At 37.5% G+C, this 18360-nt stretch overlaps 1 protein-coding gene across 1 annotated transcript in view; it reads right to left on the minus strand.

Moving 5' to 3' along the window:
* The window catches only part of CAMKMT (calmodulin-lysine N-methyltransferase), a 406448-nt gene that overhangs the window by 49663 nt on the left and 338425 nt on the right, over window positions 1-18360 (minus strand). Inside the window, exons 5-7 of the mRNA XM_017544843.2 lie at window positions 18259-18313; window positions 17134-17197; window positions 9193-9259 (exon numbers count right to left, since the gene is read on the minus strand). Coding sequence (XP_017400332.1) covers window positions 9193-9259; window positions 17134-17197; window positions 18259-18313 — 186 coding nt within the window. The remainder of the gene's footprint in view (window positions 1-9192; window positions 9260-17133; window positions 17198-18258; window positions 18314-18360) is intronic.

Here is an 18360-nt window from a genome sequence, read left to right on the forward strand (position 1 = left end):
TAAAAAAAATATGTCTTCTAATGACAAACAGGCTATCCATAGATTCACTCTCGACCTTTCAGTTTACTCATCCCAGCAACAATCCGGAGATATAAAATGGGCTTCTCAAAGTGTGCTCTGTGCTTCAGAGATATTAGAATCACCTGAGAAGGTTATTCAAATGTCAGATTGCTCAAATGTGGAGTTGCTCAAAGGAACCTCAACTCTATGGAGTTTGCTTCAGCAAGGTTTATGTGATGTCTGGAAATCTACGTTTTTAAAATTATCACCACAAGTGATGATGGGTCGTGAACCACTCTGAAAATCTTGTTTCAGAAGATCTCTACTTTTATGAATTTACATTTAGAATATTCTTAAAAAATTTTTTTAAGGCCAGGCACGGTGGTTCATGCCTATAATCCCAGCACTTTGGGAAGCCAAGGAGGGTAGATCATGAGGTCAGGAGTTCAACACCAGCCAGGCCAAGATGGTGAAACCCCCGTCTCTACTAAAAATACAAAAATTAGTCGGGCATGGTGGTGGGTGCCTATAATCCCAGCTACTCGGGAGGCTGAGGCAGAGAATTGCTTAAACCAGGAGGTGGAGGCTGCAGTGAGCCGAGATCACACCACTGCACTCCAGCCTGGAAGACAGAGTGCAACTCCGTCAAAAAAAAAAAAAAAAAATTAAGAGAGAGGATCTTGCTATATTGCCCAGGCTGGAGTACTGTGGCTATTCACAGGTATGAAGATGGCACACTAGAGCTTTGAACTCCTGGCCTCAAGCAATCCTCCCGCTGCAGCCTCCCTAGTAGCTGGGACTACAGGCACATGCCACTGCACCTGGCTAGAACATTCTTTAACCACAGGCTTAGACTTTAATCCCAAGCATCACATTTATTTTCAAAACAGAATTTTAAAGAAAGTGCCACTCCAGAGAAGTAACAGTTGCCCTAAAGACAGACTTGATTAAGAACACTTCCCTTATCTCAGAGAAGGAAGCAACATCACAGGTTAACCAAAGCAGGATTTCACATATATAAATTCCTTGAAACAGATTATCTGATCAACTTTGTTGATTTTATCATGAAACAAAATTATTTTACATTTTCGGACTAGGAATAAGGCTTGGAGAAAGGCGAAGGGGGAAGTAAAAAATGAGGTCTCAATGAAATGTTTACCTCAGAAGACCTACACGATTAATTAATTCCAGACAACTGAGAGCTGACTGTAAGTCAAGTCCTTTCCTTTCTTTATAAGTGCATAACATCTACAAAATAAGCAAGAGAATACAGTGAATGGAAGTGGCTTTAATGAATGGAAATCTGAACAACTTTAAAGCAATGGAACACTGCAGAGTTGAATGAGAAACTCTCAGAGACAACTTTAGTTTGGTGGTTTCCATTGAGGGCTTCAGATCAGACATCAGAGTTACCTGTCAGAAATGCAAAACCCAGGCCTGCCTCAGTCTCTCAGGGTGTGCGGCCCAAGAATGCATGTCATAACAAGCTCTACAAATGATTCTAGGGATGAAGTCTGAGAACTGTTGTTCCATCTTATCACTTATATTTTTCTGGACTGACTTTAAAACTGATCCCAGCTCTGTGTTTTTGTTTGGAATTTAGCTGAAATAAACTTATTTCAGAGTCCAAAAGAGGGATATTTTCCTAACATTCAGATCCCCCTCATGTTGGGGACCAGTATATTCTGCACTGGTTAAAGAATACCAGTAAGGGTTTCAAGATCTTGAAATGAAAGGTGCTAATTATTTTTCTAATTATATTTCCCATTTCAAATATCCCTGATCCTATGGCAGCTGATTAACTTAAATGGTAACAAAACAAAGTGACAACAAAATATCAGAATGAATGGACTGGAAATTACAATTATATACTACCTCAGATGAAATCACAAAATTATTTACTGCTTTTTGGTGTTTTCATTTATTTTTTATTCCTTTTTTTTATGTTTCAAACTTACATACTTTCATGTGAAGTGCATTTTTCAATGAAATTTCGTTCTTTCTTGCTAGTATATCTCAAAATATCACATACAAAATAATGGGGTAAAAAATGTTCTGATCTAGAATTATGGTAGCAGTGTAGGGTGACTCACTAAGAGGTGGTTCAAAAGATAAGAAAAACTTCCAAATTCTTTTAAATAGCTATCGTTTCAGTGCTACTTAAAATCAGACAAAGATTGCACAATAAAGTAAATTCTGGACCAATTTTACTGACAAATATCAATGCACACAGCTCAGAAAACATCACATACTTTTTGGTAGAAAATTTAAAGTGATTCAGCCACTTTGAAAAATAGTCTGGCAGGTCCTCAGAAGGTTAAATATAGAGTTACCATGTGACCATATAAACCCAAGAGAAATAAAACTTGTCACAAAAACGTGTACACAAATGTTCATAGCAGCATTATCTAGAACATTTCTTTGTCCATCAGCTGTTGAATGGATAAAGTGTGGTGTATCCATACAATGGAATGGTACTCAGCCATAAAAATGACAAATGTCCTGTTAATGCTACAGATGAATAATCTTAAAAACTCTATTTTAAGCGATAGATTCCAGATGTGAAAGACTGCATATTACACAGTTCCATTTACATGAAATATCCTGAATAAGCAAAGGCATAGCAACAGAACATAGATTAGTGGTTGCCTAGCCCTGGAAGGGAGAAGGAGGGGGGAAGGGGGATAAGTATCAAGTTTCTTCCCTTTCCTTCCCTTTTCTTTACCTCTCTTTTTTCTTTTCTTTTCTTTTTTAAGAGATGGGGTTTCACTATGTTGCCCAGGCTGGTCTCAAGCTCCTGGGCTCAAGTGATCCTCCCACCTTGGACCTCAAAAGTGCTGGGATTATAGGTGTCAGCCAGCATGTCTGGCCAAGTATGAGCCTTCTTTTGGCCAAATGGAAATTGAATATTGTGATGGTTGCACAGCTCTGTGAATAAACTAAAAGCCATTTAACTGTATATGCTTTAAGTAGGTGACTTGTATAGTAAGTGCGTTATATCTCAATAAACTTGTAATTTTAAAAAATCTCAGATAATGTTATTAGAATACAAAAGCATATTAAAATAAGAATTAAGGCACTGTGACCAAGTAACTACTAGAAATGCAGAGATGTTTTAATATCAGGAAACCGGTTGATATGATTTGTCATAAGCAAAGTAAGGAAAGTAATTTGAACATCGCCATAGATGCTGAAAAGATATCTGCTAAAGTTCCATATGTACGTATGATGACATCTCTTAAGAAATTTTAAGAAGATAAAAAATATCATATATATCTCAACTCAAAAGCGAATGCATACTTAATGGTGGAAAATTAGTAGATGCCCACAAAGTCAGACTCACTCATAGATGCCTATTATTTGATAATCATTGTGGAAATTTTTATTCAATAAAATTATACAAGAGACAGAAAAAGGAGATATGAGAATCAGAAGTTACAATTGTCATTTATAGATGATGTGACTGTTTATTGGAAAACTCAAGAGGATAAACCTGCAAAATATTCAAAACAATAACCCACTGAGATGATTAAACACTTACTATACCAAACCCCATAGTAAAACATAATGGAAGTAGAAAATATAAAAGAGGGAAGAAAAAATTTTATTTATAAGACCAACAAAAAGATAGTTTCTAAAAGTAAACTTAAGAGAAACAAAAATGCTAGTGAAACACCTTAAAAAACTTAAAACGAGAACAGCTGTTCATGAATAGAAAAACTCCAAGTTTTTAAAATGTCAAGTTCTTAGTAACTATGAAATACGGAAATACATTACAAAGTTATAGTGACAAAATTTATGAAGTTTGGTAGGGTTGTACAAATAGACACAATCTACTTCTGAAAATGTGTAGACACACTTGCAAATGTATAATTTATGTAAAGATGTGTCTCACTGCAGCATTGTTCATAATAGCAAAATATTAAAAACAAACTAATGTCCATTCTTAAGGTAAAAAAATAAATGATCAACAATATTTATCATGTGGCCATTCTCTGAAAAAAATTTTTTAAGATGGCCCTATTTTTAAGTGAAGAACTCCTTTGAAAATAAAAATATTTTTATTCAAAGGTAGTTTCTGTGATATAAAATTCTGTGAAGGGGGAAGGATTTCCCTTTTAAAACCAGAAGACATTTTCACAGAGAATGCAGTAGTCTGACTTGCATACCTGGCTATCAATACAGAATCTGGGCTATTTTTGGTAGCGAGATTTTGGCCTTGGAAAAGAGTAGAAGTGGGCAAATCCAAAGAATCAATACAATGTTATTCTAAAAGAAAAGGCCTTAATTTTGAATTGACTGTAGTTTAAGAGGGTCTCTAAAAATACAGTATCCTCCTATTTTAAAATCTGGCTCATTTTAATACAAAAATGAGAACTCTATCAAAACAGCTGAAACTGGATAACATTCCTATGAGAGTTGGTATCCCCGGTGCAAAACACTAAATAGTAGGGATATGAGCCCATCTGTAAACTTGTCAAGCAAATCAACAGTGTTATGTTAGTAACAGAAAGTACGCATGGTAATTTCATTTTGTCATAATCAAGATAGCAACAGAAGGAAACAGGAGTGTGGCATCTCTAGAATTCTCAGCGGTCTTCAGGATTCTGTTACCATAATTCTAGCAAAACTCACTAACAGGTATATTTTATCAGAAAATTTCTTAAAGAGCGCCCTCAGCTTCCTTATCTCAGTTACCTTCTACTAACCTTCCTCTTCAACCTGACAAAGAACAGATAAATGCCTACTCACTCTGTCAGTTTGTCTACAGACTCTTACATGTGCATGCCTGAAAAGAGGCCAACACTGAAATGAAAGTCAGCTATCTGATATAGAAACGGATGTCTGATTCTCTAGAGCTTGACTTTCCTCTACTAAAAATTATTTGGTTCCATAAGCCTTATGGACTCGAGTCTTTCAAAATGTTCTGTAAATACTAATTTCAAAAGCTTTCATATACCAAGGATAAAGTGTACTAATTGCTTCAGGGAGTATAAAAACATATTAAGCAGAATTCACTCTCGCCTTCGAGAAAATTATCTGTTTCCCTCCCTAGGACATCAACTTCAAGAAGGCATGGCCTTTCCAGTCCTATTTACCACTCCATCTTTAGCATCTAGAATGGGGCTTGGCAAACAGAAGGTGATCAAAATATTTGTCAGTGGGTAGATAAACCAGTGAACATGGAAACAAAGCCAGCATCCTTTGAACAATAGGAGAATGAGCCATGTTAAACGGTGGCACTACTCTAAGGGCAGCAGAAATTAAAAGAAAGAAAAGATTAGGGCAGGCTGAAATAGTCTGAGAAGCCAGGGGGGAAATGGTAGTGGAGCCATCCCAGAAGGAAGGATTCAGATGGTGAAGAGGAGGGAAACAAGGTTCGAGAGATGGAGAGATCATATCTGTCTGGAGGCAAGCGAGGGGTGAACAAGAGAGGAGGCGGAAGCTAGATGAGATGTGGATTTGAGGGCAGACTGCAGAAGGCCTGGGAAAATCAGCCACTGGATTCCACTTGGTTGGAAAGTACCTTTCAAAAATCATTTTCCACATCCCCATTTTAACCTCTAAAGGAAACTGAGTCTCAGAGGAGGCATAAATCTTTAAAAAGCAATAGGTCAATGGGACCGATAACCAATCTTGGGACCCACATAAAGGTAAATTTTGGGTTATAAAAAAAGTCTTAACATAAGTTCCATAGTACCAAAATTCATGGTTTATCAAAGAATAATAAAGGTCATAAGCCTGAATTCACAGCAACTTTCACATTTAAGATTCATACACTCTTAAGTGAAACTTACTTTTATCATCACAGCAGGGTAAATTTAATGGATCTTATAAAAATTGTAACTCTCAACTAATATTAACCAGAGAATGACGCTATTCACTAATTCTGGAAGACCTAGAAATATGTAGACGTCAAAAGCTCCAAATGGTTCTTTGTTAAACAGTCACAATTTTGAAGACAGCTTTAGATAAACCCAACAGTTGAGATGCTGTAAATATCCTTGCTCTTTCATCAACCTGTAGTTATATTTAGTAGCATGGTTTCCTTTGTTCAATAATTATTTTTGATAACTGCATATTTATATTCTCAAAAGCAGAGTACTTTGGACATATTTGTTAAACCAATGGACGGCTGCATGGATGGACAATAAATAAACCAAATGACTGTATTAAGCTCTCTATGATGTAATGAATATAATGCTTCATATATGTGGATCCTAGATTCAGCCAGGGCTAAGGCTTCTAGACTTTGACCAAGATGTCTTTCACATTTAGATACAATCAGACTACGATTAAAATGGGTAGAGGGAGCAGGAACGTTTGGTAGCTAAGCAAGGATGGTGATGCTTGTGAGAGCAGGGGTGGATTGACCGTGAAGCTAACGAGGGTTCAGCATCAGAGCCTCTTACCTGCAAGACGCCTTCCAAGGCCCTTCAAGAAGCCCTAGTAATGTGTTCACGCAGTCGTATATTTTTGTAAAATTGATCAAAGAAAGGTATAATAGAATTCATTCTTCCTACGTGGGCCCTCAAAATAAGTTTCAGGCCCCACACAACTAGGGTCTTCCCCTGTGTAAGAAGTAGGAAGAAGTTGGCAGTAGGAGAAACACCGACAGTTACTGAGAACATCATCAGAATAGTGGGAACAGGAGCTTGGGTGCCAGTCAAATTTCTGGGCAGCTTGCTTTTTTTAAAAAAATACCATTTCTTAGGCTCATAGTTCTCATATCACGACTTTCCTTTCAGCTTATACATCTTCTTTGCAAATGAAGTCACAAGAGACATTCAGCTGTTACAAACTTCATGTCAAGCTTTGAAGTGCTTTTTAATAGCAGAAATATTTGGCTCACGTGTGGGCTTTATAGCTATGATAAATACCTCTTAGTTATCTGTCGCTACTGCTATTCCACACCTCCAATGTGGAGGAGAAATTCTGCATATGCATTGAGGCACTAAAAAAGAATATTGAACTCTATCTTAGCTCTTTTGTGAACAGCTTCCTTTTATTTCTTCTCTCATGGAACTAATACTTTCATCACATTGTACTGGTTATGGGTGGGAAAGCAGTGGATGGAGGGAGAATACTGATTATTACATCAGTGGTTGGCCGTCTCTCTTAGCTTCTCGACAGTTATGTGATCAAGTCGCTCCTTAATATAAGATCAAGGCATTTCAAGGATTGACTCATCCACTTGTTTTCTAGAAAGTGCTTTAGTAGACCTTGGACAAAATGTTTGCAGGGCTCAAAAGAAAAGAAACTGACCACAATTAGTATGAGATAAAGAAGGAAAAAAAAACCCACTCTCACCTTGGAGGTTTCTATGTGACTATTACTGATATATAGTCTATATGTCCAGGTACATCTCAGAATAATATATCTAGAAATAGCATTTTTGAGAACAGAAAAATAGGAACAAAGACTATATATTAAGCATTTGGGATATGTCCTTTGCTGAACAATGACATTTTGCTTCTTTATGTAACTTAATTATTTTATGAAGAAATGACAGAAAATACTATTGCACTCCGTAAGTTAAACACTTGACATTTTTATTCCTCAAAATGCAACATTTTAGAAGTCTAGATATGTTTATTAATTAGTGATTATTAACACCCAGTAAACAACATTATGTCTTGTAAAAACACAATCTCTCTTCACAGCATGAAGCTAAAATCTATTATTTCCTGATTCCATATGCTGAAATACACTCAAATGGTCACAAATGACCTTAAACATTAAATAAATGTAAATGAGGACAACATAGAAAATGCACTTTTGATTGATAACTAAAAGACCAGGTTGAAAATCATGTCCAAAAATGAAGTCCTCTCCAGACGGATAAGGCCATCGGCACTGTGAAGGAAAGGCTATCCTAACAATGAGGACCCCACAGGTAAGGGCAGACCCATTCTCTTTCTCTGAACCTACCCCATGTTTTCTGGGAAACAGAACTGGTTTGTTCATTTATATCAGAAACACAGAATATGCTGTCCCCTGTGCCACCAGCCTACTCTGAATATTTTAATGCAGGATTAAAAAATATATATGGACACTTCCTTAAATTCACCAATTAACATAAGAGAAAAAAATTATTGCCATTACACAGCCTCACACCAATATGTGTCATCACTTTTGTTTTTAAGCATCGTAGCTATTTTCACGTCCCAGGCCAGCACACAAAGACCACTGGCCGCCGGAGCTGTACCACGGGTGTGTCCAAGAGAAATAAGTCTGTAGGCCTTATCTTTTAATGAATAGTTTATATATCTAATTAAAAAAATAGTCAAACAGGGAAGTTGGGGCGGGAGAGTGTCCTCACTATAGGGAAAATTCAAAATAGCAAAGGATGACAGCTTCACAGTAATAAAGAAAACAATTAATTTAACATGGAGTTATTCTAATAAAGGCTGTGGTTAAGTGAATGAGAAAAAATGCACAAATACAGATATTTCATGTGAAAACTATGAAATGATTACTCACTTCCATAGGTCCATTCCCAACGGGGCAAAAATAAAATGTAGCATCACAGAACACACCATTGTTTTGGTTAACAGCAAGCATTCCTCCTAGATTGTATAAGAATTAACAGAATCTACAAGGGAATGGACACTTAGACTATTTTAAAATCATGGGACAGAGCAGAGTTTCTCAGTCTTGGCACTACTGACATTCTGGGCCAGATGTTTCTTTGTTGTATGGGGGTGTCCTATGCAACATAGGATGTTCAGTGGAATCCCTGGTCTCTGCCACTAGATGCCAGTAGCAACACTCCCCTATCTCCTCCCAAGTCGTGACAACAAAAAAATGTCTCCAGGGAACGCCAAAAGTCCCCTGGGGAGCAAAAACTGCTCCTAGGCTGAGACTCACTGGAGGAGAGCCATTTAAGGAGTTCCTAGGCAGAGCTTCTCCCAACCTCATACTGCATAATCACAAATCATCCCCAACCTAGTGTTTCATATACGTGTCTTGTTTTCTCATCTGTTAATTGGAGATAATGAGAGTATCTGACTGTCTCATAGTATTCCAGTGAGCATTAAGTGAGATAATACTTGTAAAGTGCTTAAAACAGTACCTAAAACACAGTAAGTACTCAATAAATGTTAGCTATTATTATTTTTTAAATAACCATTCATAGTATCAATAAAAGCAATTTCAATGGGAGTGTTTGAATGCAAAAAAGTGTCTTACCAGCTTGATATTTTCTGGGTCTTAAACACACCAGCCTTCTGATTCCTTGTGATGATGTCTTGCACATCTACAGAACACAGTTAAGAAAGCATCTGCAATGATTGTGAAGTGACCAAAAAAAAAAGTGCACAAACAGTGATTTTTTTTTTTTTTTTTGACAGGGTCTCGCTCTGTCGCCCAGGTTGGAGTGCAGTGGCGTGATCTCGGCTCACTGCAACCTCTACCTGCTGGGTTCAAGTGATCCTCCCACCTCAGCCTCCCTAGTAGTTGAGACTACAGGCATGCGCCACCACACCTAGCTAATTTTTGTATTTTTAGTAGAGATGCGGCTTCACGACATTGGCCAGGTTGGTCTCGAGCTCCTAACCTCAGGTAATCCACCCAACTCAACCTCCCAAAATGCTGGCATAACAGGCTGAGCCACTGTGCCTGGCCGATCGTTTGATGAGCACAGTGAAAGGAGAAGAGCTGTATGTAGGGTGTGAAGGAGGATGCTAACTTACCACGGGAAAGCTCTTTTACTTCCCTAGGCTGCATTTTATCACCTGTGAGATGTATCATCATGGCAAGCCCCAGAGTTATGAGTGCTGGTGGAAAATAACTGTCCCATAGGTGCCATGTCCTACTTGCTTAAAAGGGCAAGGATTCCAAAGGCAAGCCTCTCTGTCAGCAGGAAGGGCAATGTCAGCCTTCTGAGACTTTCCAGTGTGAAGGTATTTCCAATCTCCTAAATGCTACTAGGGAGGGGTGGGGAGGAGCAACAGGATGAGACGAGAGAGAAAGTGAGAAGAAAAAGATGGAGAAAATCCTGGAGAATCACTCAGAGAAAATTAATTACTGAAGAAAGTTCAGTGAAAGGTCCCCTGAAGAACTGTCTTCACAGACTTAAGCTTTGGCCTTTGGCATGGAAGGACTTGTACAAAAGAACCACATTTATGGAAGACAGGTTTTCAGGAGCCGATTCATTACATCACCCAGCGCCATATTTACAAGGGCTCATCGGAAAAAATTGTCGGGATTCAGCACCAGGAAAGACTGGCCTGCAGATCAAGGGATGTTGCTTCCACCTCCCAGCACTGTAAGTCTTAGAGTTGATCCTCTTTTTCTGTCTGCTCCAGCACCTGTGCAACTCAGAGCCAAACGTGTGGCCTGACTGTAACAACCACAAGAACCCCTATCGCATATATTTTTTCTACTGACCTCTATTTCTGCCTTCATCATCTTTTCCTGGCTTTCCAATTTTCAACTGCCTTCACTTTCCCATTTATTTTATATGGTATATTCTGTGTCACCGTAAGAAGCCTCAAAATCCCTCTTTTGGAATAAGGCAGGTTTAAATAAACAAGAAATAAAATAATTCCACTGAAGGTTGCAAGCTGAATTAAATTGGGCCCATGGGGAGGACACCAAGCAGACAAGCGATGTTCTCCTATTGCTCAGGAAAACAGATTTCCTGAATGCTCAAAGCAAGCACTGGCCAAGATCTCCCTGCAAAAACAGAGCCACAGGACTTTTTAACCCAAATCTCTGCTTGAACCACCAGGCACACCCATTTCTTCTCTGAGTGAATAAGCAGGTACTGTGATAGCTTTCTTCCCCCAGGGGTGGGTAGGAAAAATCAATTAGGTCTCCTAATGAAGGGCTTTGTTGAGGTTTACAAAAGTGCTATAATGCAGACTTTTTTTTTTTTTCCTGGGTGAACTTTCCTGTATGCAAATTAAATACCGTTAAATTACATTCATTAAAAAAATAAAAGAGACTAATTTGCCTACTTGTTTTGATTAACTAAAATGACACATCGGCCTACAGTTCTGTCTATTTCAGGAAGAAAGTATTTCAGGAAAGTCTTCTAAATGAAACATCTTGGAGAAAAGGACAGCTGACATCTTTATTCGGAGAAGAACAAAATTAGTAAAGAGTCAACTGACAACTGTTTTTGATTAAGTTCCCCCACACTCTGGCCACACCTTACTTAGAGTTTCCATGGCATCCAACGGCATACCATCATGTGCCCAGTACACCTGTAGAGCTGTGTGAGTACATCACTAATCTATCAAGCAAAACATATTATTTTGTTAGTGGAGGTAATACTTTTTATAAAATAGTCACAGGGAATTTAAATTATATAACTCAGAAAACCTATTAATAATTTTTAGTAAACATCTTAACACTATATACTTTTATACAATTTATAAACCTGTGACTCCAGGTGGTAAGATTGAAGCAAACGTATGTATTTATATTCTAGAAGCAATTTTTTCAAATAAAAAAAAATCCACAGCAGTATTTAGGCTGCTTTATTTTTAGAACTGGACAGGAAATATATTTTGTGGTTTAAGAGATTTTTTTTAATATTAAAATGAGCATGAGAACAAAAAATGTCAATACTATTTTAATATATTGCCCTAAGAGATAAATTCAGATATCCTGCTCCCCACCTACCCTTTACCTTAGGTCAGAGTTTGATGGTTCTTCTGGATGGCACTGTGTCCTATAATAGATTTTATCATTCTTCTGTGTCACCTCAGGGTAATAAAGGAAATCCAATCACATTGAGTCAATATGTCCAGGATAGTGTTCAACACAACAGACCAAATTGTGTTCTCTGAACCGCACCCACCTTCTGGAGGACTTCAGTGGGAGGGGCTGGCTGCAAAGAAAGCCTTAATGTGATTTCTGATTAAATGAATACAGAGTAATCGCCTCCAATCCCCTTGTCTAGGCAACTGGACTTCCAGAGCTACAGGATAGATGTTTGTGGCGAAAAGGAAACCAGAATTCTATCTCTAGGTTTTCTTCTTAAGTAAAGCACTGTTCAGGGGTAGGGCTCCATTTCAATTTGTTTCAGTTGATTTTTATTGTTAAAAAATATTTTTATAATAGTAATAATTGGAAACAAATTATATACATGTTACATGTATATATCATATTGTTAAAAACAGCCTCCTCCTGCAATAAGAAATTATTATATTTATTAGTAGTTATATATACATTTTGAGAGTTAGCATGTTCTTTAAGCAAGAAAATATTTTTAAAATAGTAACACTGTGATTCACAAAGCACCACTTTCTTGGTTTATGTTATCTTTATTTTTGCTGGAGCACCAAAAATGAGGGTAGGAAACTATGAGATTATAATATAAATCCGATTCATTTTGATCTCTCAATGTTTTTTTTAATGATTGATGTGGCAATACTTGCTAATTTAAGGCTGCAAAATATTCTTAAATGTGCTTTTTACTCAAATGAATTGAGAAGCGGACACAGAGGTACTATAAACTCTCTGTTGGCAAAGCCAATTGTTAACGTTTATGGATGAGAGGCCTTTATTTCCAGAGCGTGGTAAGGAAATGCAAGATGATGTTCCCCAAATCATTTTAGTTTTTGGTGACACAGAATGGTTTAAGTGGAAAAAACATAAGCTTTGAAGTCAAATGAACTTGGCTTCTAGTGCTGGTTCTGATGGTGGCTGTGTGTCCTTGGGTTAACTAATCTCCCTAAGCTCCATCTCTGAAATAGAAATAATGATACTTATTTGTTAGGCTTAATGGAATATCACATATGATGGGCCTGGTACATAGTAGGTGCCCAATTCATATCAACTCATTATCTTAGTGAATAATCCAGGCAAAAGATTCGGTAGGATGAAGAGGCTGGTAAAGTAACTAACATGAGGTTTGGCAGTTACACTTTATTTTCTTTCTCTGCTGCTTAGAATTAATCACCTGAACTGGCCACAGTGACTCATGCCTGTAATCTCGACACTTAGGGAGGTGGAGGCAGAAGGATAGCTTGAGCCCAGGAGTTTGAGACCTGCCTGGACAACATAGCAAGATCCCATTCTCCGCAAAAAGGAAAAAAAAAAACAAGTTAGTATTAATTATGTGAACACTTATATTGTAGAATTTAAATAACTGGAAGTTATCAAAGGACTTCTGTCCTTCATGTGTATAAATGTGTTCCAGCCAAGGCTGTGTCCCACAAGGATAGATCTTAGACCTTTCTTGTTCACTACTGTATCTTTAGCACCTGTAATGACATGCCATAAATATTGGTTGAATTAATTTTAACTCCAAAAAATATAGATTTGTTGAGCTGCTACTACCCAATGTGAGGCACATAGAGTTTACTTATGACTCATCAGTAGATGGAAGTACAGCTGGCATTGGAGGAAGGAACCTGGACACAGGAAGATGGCCTGGGATTTCCACATTGTCAGCCACCTATGATGCAGGCTGCACAGTCCACATGAAGCTTTGCTCATTAGTTACTCAAGTCAGGGATTCTATTAAATAAAAATAATGTTAAACCAGGGTGTCTCCTTTAAAAAGCACAGGAGATTAACCCATTTTTGGAGAATCCTAAGTTCAAGATCATGATCCACACCATGCAAACTATGGGGATAAGACACTTGAGTCAGGGGCACAGAGAAATGGGTCACCAAACATTGGAGTTTTCTGCATAGAACTCCTAGACGTTTACTAAGACAGGGTGCTTATGCTGGGCACATTAGTGATTGAAACCAGAGAGGGCTGCTCACCTTCAGGAGTTCTGCATTTATTCATTATAATTTAGAAGAGGCTTGGCATCAATAATAACTCAGTATACCATGTCTCTCCCCTATTCCTAGGTCACTGTTATCACAAGCAACAAACCTGATGGAGTAATTATTATATGTGGGCAGTTGAAGATTTCTTTCTTTACACTAAAGGGGCTTGGTAAAAAAAAAAAAAAGGAACACATTTCACACTGTTTGAGAATAAATTTGAGAACTGGACAAGCCAAATAATCCCATTTCTAATTCATCCTTTGTTCTCTTGGGTACAGATAAAATGGCATCTGTAGGGAAGAGGAGCTTTTGGGAATGGGGGCTTTGGGTTAGTAGATCCAGCAATGCAGTTTAAGGACTGGGGAGACCTTAGGGAAAAATGACCCAGGAGTCTAAGAAAATATTTGTGACTTAAAAAAATTCATTTTTACCTCAAGTCTTATTATCTTTCCAGACATCTCTGTTTAATAAATCAGATCAACATCTAGCTTTTCAGAGTCAAGATGGAAAGCTCAAGAAGACACAGGCAATCCATTTGACACATTTTAGGGAGATAATAAATAACCTCCAAACTGGTTGAAATGCCTCTGTGATATAAAGATTCAGAACCAATCCATTCATTGCCTCACATACTAAAACAAATAGAAATAATATAAAATTAAAAGGAAACATCAGAAGATGCTATTTTTTTAAAAAAAAAAAAAGAGGTAAAAATCAGAATCTTAGAGGCTTAAGAGACTAAGAAGGCTCCATTGGATTCATGAAATTCAGAAGCCAAGAACCACAAAAATAATTCAAAAAATGATGAGAATAATAATACAGGCCAATACTCAGATGTGATATGCCATTGCCAGGTCGATTTTCAATTACATTTCACTGATGTATTCATTTGTTTCTTAATGTGCTCATCTTGCCCATTAAGAATAATTAGCAGCTTTACTAAGAGATTTTCTAGCTTCTGGCAATGTTTCTCCCCTTTTTTTGTTGACATCCACTTTTACTTTTTAGAAAGTAATTTTTGAATAATATCCCACAACTGCTATATAATTTAGACTTCCTAAAATTTTAAAGGAAAGATGTAAACAGTAATTTTTAAATAAGTTTGTTTCAATCTATATGCATCAATTGTATGTGATTCAGTGAATTAGTTATTCTTACAGAAAGTGGGCACATAAATAGAAAAAAAAATCATTCATATTAACCTCAGTCAGTAAAACAGACGACAACGAATGCCAATTTTAAGCTCTGTTAGCAAATCAAGAATAACATTAGTATTAAAAGCAGGAAAAACACATTGCCAATTTTAAGGCTTTATGCATGCTTTTTCTCTTAATTAAAAAAAAATTAGATCTAGTTACAACAGAAAAAGGCATACAAACATAGAACAACTGCATGGTAAAAACTGAACTCCATCAGGAAAGTCCTAAGAGATGAAATAAAACACACTACCAGTTTTGGTGTGCATCCTGAAAAGACCTACTTTATCTACATTGTAAAGTTCTTCCCCTCCTGCCCTTTGGCACCCCGCTATATTAAACCCATTGTAAAACCCAGCACAATAAAGCACTCTCAGGGCTGAGCTTCTGAGGACCAAATGTTAAAAATCCATTTTCTTGGGAGGGGGCTGTACCAATCATTTCTTTGAAAGGCCAGCGGAATGAATACAGAATCTGAGATTTCCTCTCTGATTTCAAAAGCTGGCATGGCATCTTTGTTGTTTAAAGCAAAGGTGTGTTAATTAATGACATTAGCATTGCTTCCCTTCTTTGGAAGCTCTGTAGTTTAGCTCAATAATAATTTTAGTACAATTAGATTTACATACTGACTACAGATGTTTCCCATAGTTTGATAAGCGTTCTAATTGGTTTCTGATGCTATTAAATAAGACACCTGCTGACTTGAAGAAAACCTTAGGTTACTGGGCCCAAGCTGAAAGTTTCTGTGGCTAAAATAATCTTCTGTTGTCCAATAATCCTGCTCCCCACACCCTCTAAAAATCCACTGGGGCTGAGCTGGCATACCTGAGCTTCCTCTTGCTCTGTATTCCCTGACATAAGGAGGAGGAGCACAGTGAAATGATACATGGATACAAGCGCGAAATAACTCAGAATAAAGCAGAGTGAATGAAACAACATCCGCTCATCTTCAGGAATATTTTGAAAAACTTGAGACAGTCTCAAGAACATGATTAAAATCCTGCATTTTAAAAAAGGAAGCACCTTTTGTGATCTCTTTCCCTTGTGTGAAAGACCAAGATTGTGATTGGCTGTTTTTCCTTCCTGAATTTTTTTTTTTTTTTAAGTCTGTCAGGCAATTAGCTGGGTGGGGCTCTGTGGAGCACACAAGAGTTACTGAACAATATTAGCTACTGTGCTTCTCATACCTCCTTCCTCCTGTTGAGCAGCTTGATGAAGCTGCTGCATATTTTCAAAAAATCATATGGCAGAAGTCGGGAAGAAAATCAGAAATAGATTGTATGTAAGATGCCACAGAAGTCCAAACTGCTTTGGCAGTTTAGGAGCTTAAAATTCAAATAAGTAGATTGTCTCCTTCATAATGTAACTGTAAGGCACACCAAAAAAAAAAAAAAAAAAAAGAACAAAAAAAAAAAAAAAAAAAAAAAGAAAAGAAAAAAAAAAAAAAAAAAAAAATCCAAAGCAAACATACCTTCTACTTTTCCTCTCAGTTTCTAACAGCTGCTAACTGCCCCCTGAACAAATCAGCTCAACTGCTAACGTAGCCACAAATTATGCTTGCTTTCTTAAAGTACAGTTCAATTTTCATGAACTCTATGTACATATTAGTAAAGCATAATCTAATGTAATGGAGTTCGAACTGTAATAGCATAGCAGAAAAACAGAGATAACTTGTATAATCCTAAATAAAAGGAAATAATGAAGAACCGTCAGCTGTTTCCAGTGGGAAATACAGGTAACTCCTCAGCAACTAGAGCAGGCACAGTATAACGTGGTACATACGATACCAAGTGCATCAGTGTAATAACAAATATGAAGCTGAAGTTCATATTTGCAAGCAATATCTGATACAGTAAATACCAAATAATTTATTTTACACTGGCAAATTCCAATGGGAATAAAAGAACAAGAATGCTTGAAAATAATTATGAAACAAATTTTCTTATTGCCTCGGGAGGTCCACAAAACACGGGCTCCTTTAATGAGAGACGTCTACAAAAATCTATCGAAAGAAAAAACCCCACAGAGTCGTATGCAAGGAATTCATATATTTCTACTTTTTCTTAATTACTTATCATGTATGTGGGGGGGAAACTCTCTTTTAATACCCCATGCTGTCTTTCTTTATATCAATTGTTACTCAGCCGGGAAAAAGGAATGAGCACAACAAACCCGTTTTCTATCTGAATAAGGATACTTCTGATGGCCTTTTCATTCCCATCAGTTAACAGAACTTCTTTGACATCTGCAGAAATAGCAACCTGAAAAAAAAAAAGGGAGCACAGCAAACAATGAGCAAATATGCTTGTCTGTGTGGAAGTGAAGACAGGAGTGACAAGCCTTCAGTATCATGCTTCCTCACCTATTTCTCTGTAACAATCTTCAATCTTTTTTCATTTTATGTCTGCATTATTTTAATCATTCAATCAAATCAGTCAATACTTTTATCATTCCATTTGCGGGAGCCTCTATCTTGCTATCATTCTGTTCGGTAATTGCATTGTGACAGCGGATGATGGTATTCTGAGAGGCTTTCATTTGTGGGCTTCTGTTTATCTAGTAGAGCCATCATACAAGGCTGTCACTCTGCCTTTCAGCTTGCTTCTGTCTGACTGCCTGATGCCCTTCATATAACTTTGCATTGCAGGCAGATGGCTTTGTGAGGGTAATTTTTTTGTGAGCTTTGACATGCTCGCACATTGGGCTGTAACCTCGACACATTGTATAAGAGCGACAGGTTTGTCAAATGCCAATCAGTGTAACAATATGCTTTTATTTGTAGAGACATAAAAACTTGTCTAATGCACTGTGCTGCTACATAATATCTCCTGAATACATGACTCAGAACCCAGAGAATGGGGAACGACGTTCCTGAATGGCCAATCTAATTCAAAAGAATCTAATTACTGAGCGCTCTGGATCATGTTTGTTGGTGTAATAATGCAGGCAAAACATTAGCAGCTATATCATGGTGCTCCAACTGTGATTCGCCGGGCTACTCCTGTATCTTAGCAAATGGGACTATAATCTGAAAAAAAAAAAAAAAAAAATGCTTTCGCTATGGCAAAGAAAGACTGTGCGAGGCCTGGAATGTCACAACAAGCAATATTGACTGCACTGAGGTAAAATGTTTCTGCTCATCGAGGCAACCATAAAATCAATATGATCCGAAAGTAAGTCAATCTAGAAGGTCTCTCAAGACCCGGCAGCTTGACCGCAGCTGATGCTGTTGGCGGTTCTCTGACCCAGCAGTTGGAGGCCCTGGAACATTTTTCCTTTTGTTCCTCCCTCTGAATGGGATTGGAATGGAGAAAAGACCTACCATGAGCCCAGCCAAGCATGTCATGCCACCCCCTAGCTCACACACAGCAAGGGCCCTGAAAAAGAGAAAAGAAATGGTAGAACCCATACAAATTAGATGAAA

The sequence above is a fragment of the Cebus imitator genome, unplaced genomic scaffold (genome assembly GCF_001604975.1).
Source record: "Cebus imitator isolate Cc_AM_T3 unplaced genomic scaffold, Cebus_imitator-1.0 Scaffold172, whole genome shotgun sequence".
NCBI lineage: Eukaryota > Metazoa > Chordata > Mammalia > Primates > Cebidae > Cebus > Cebus imitator.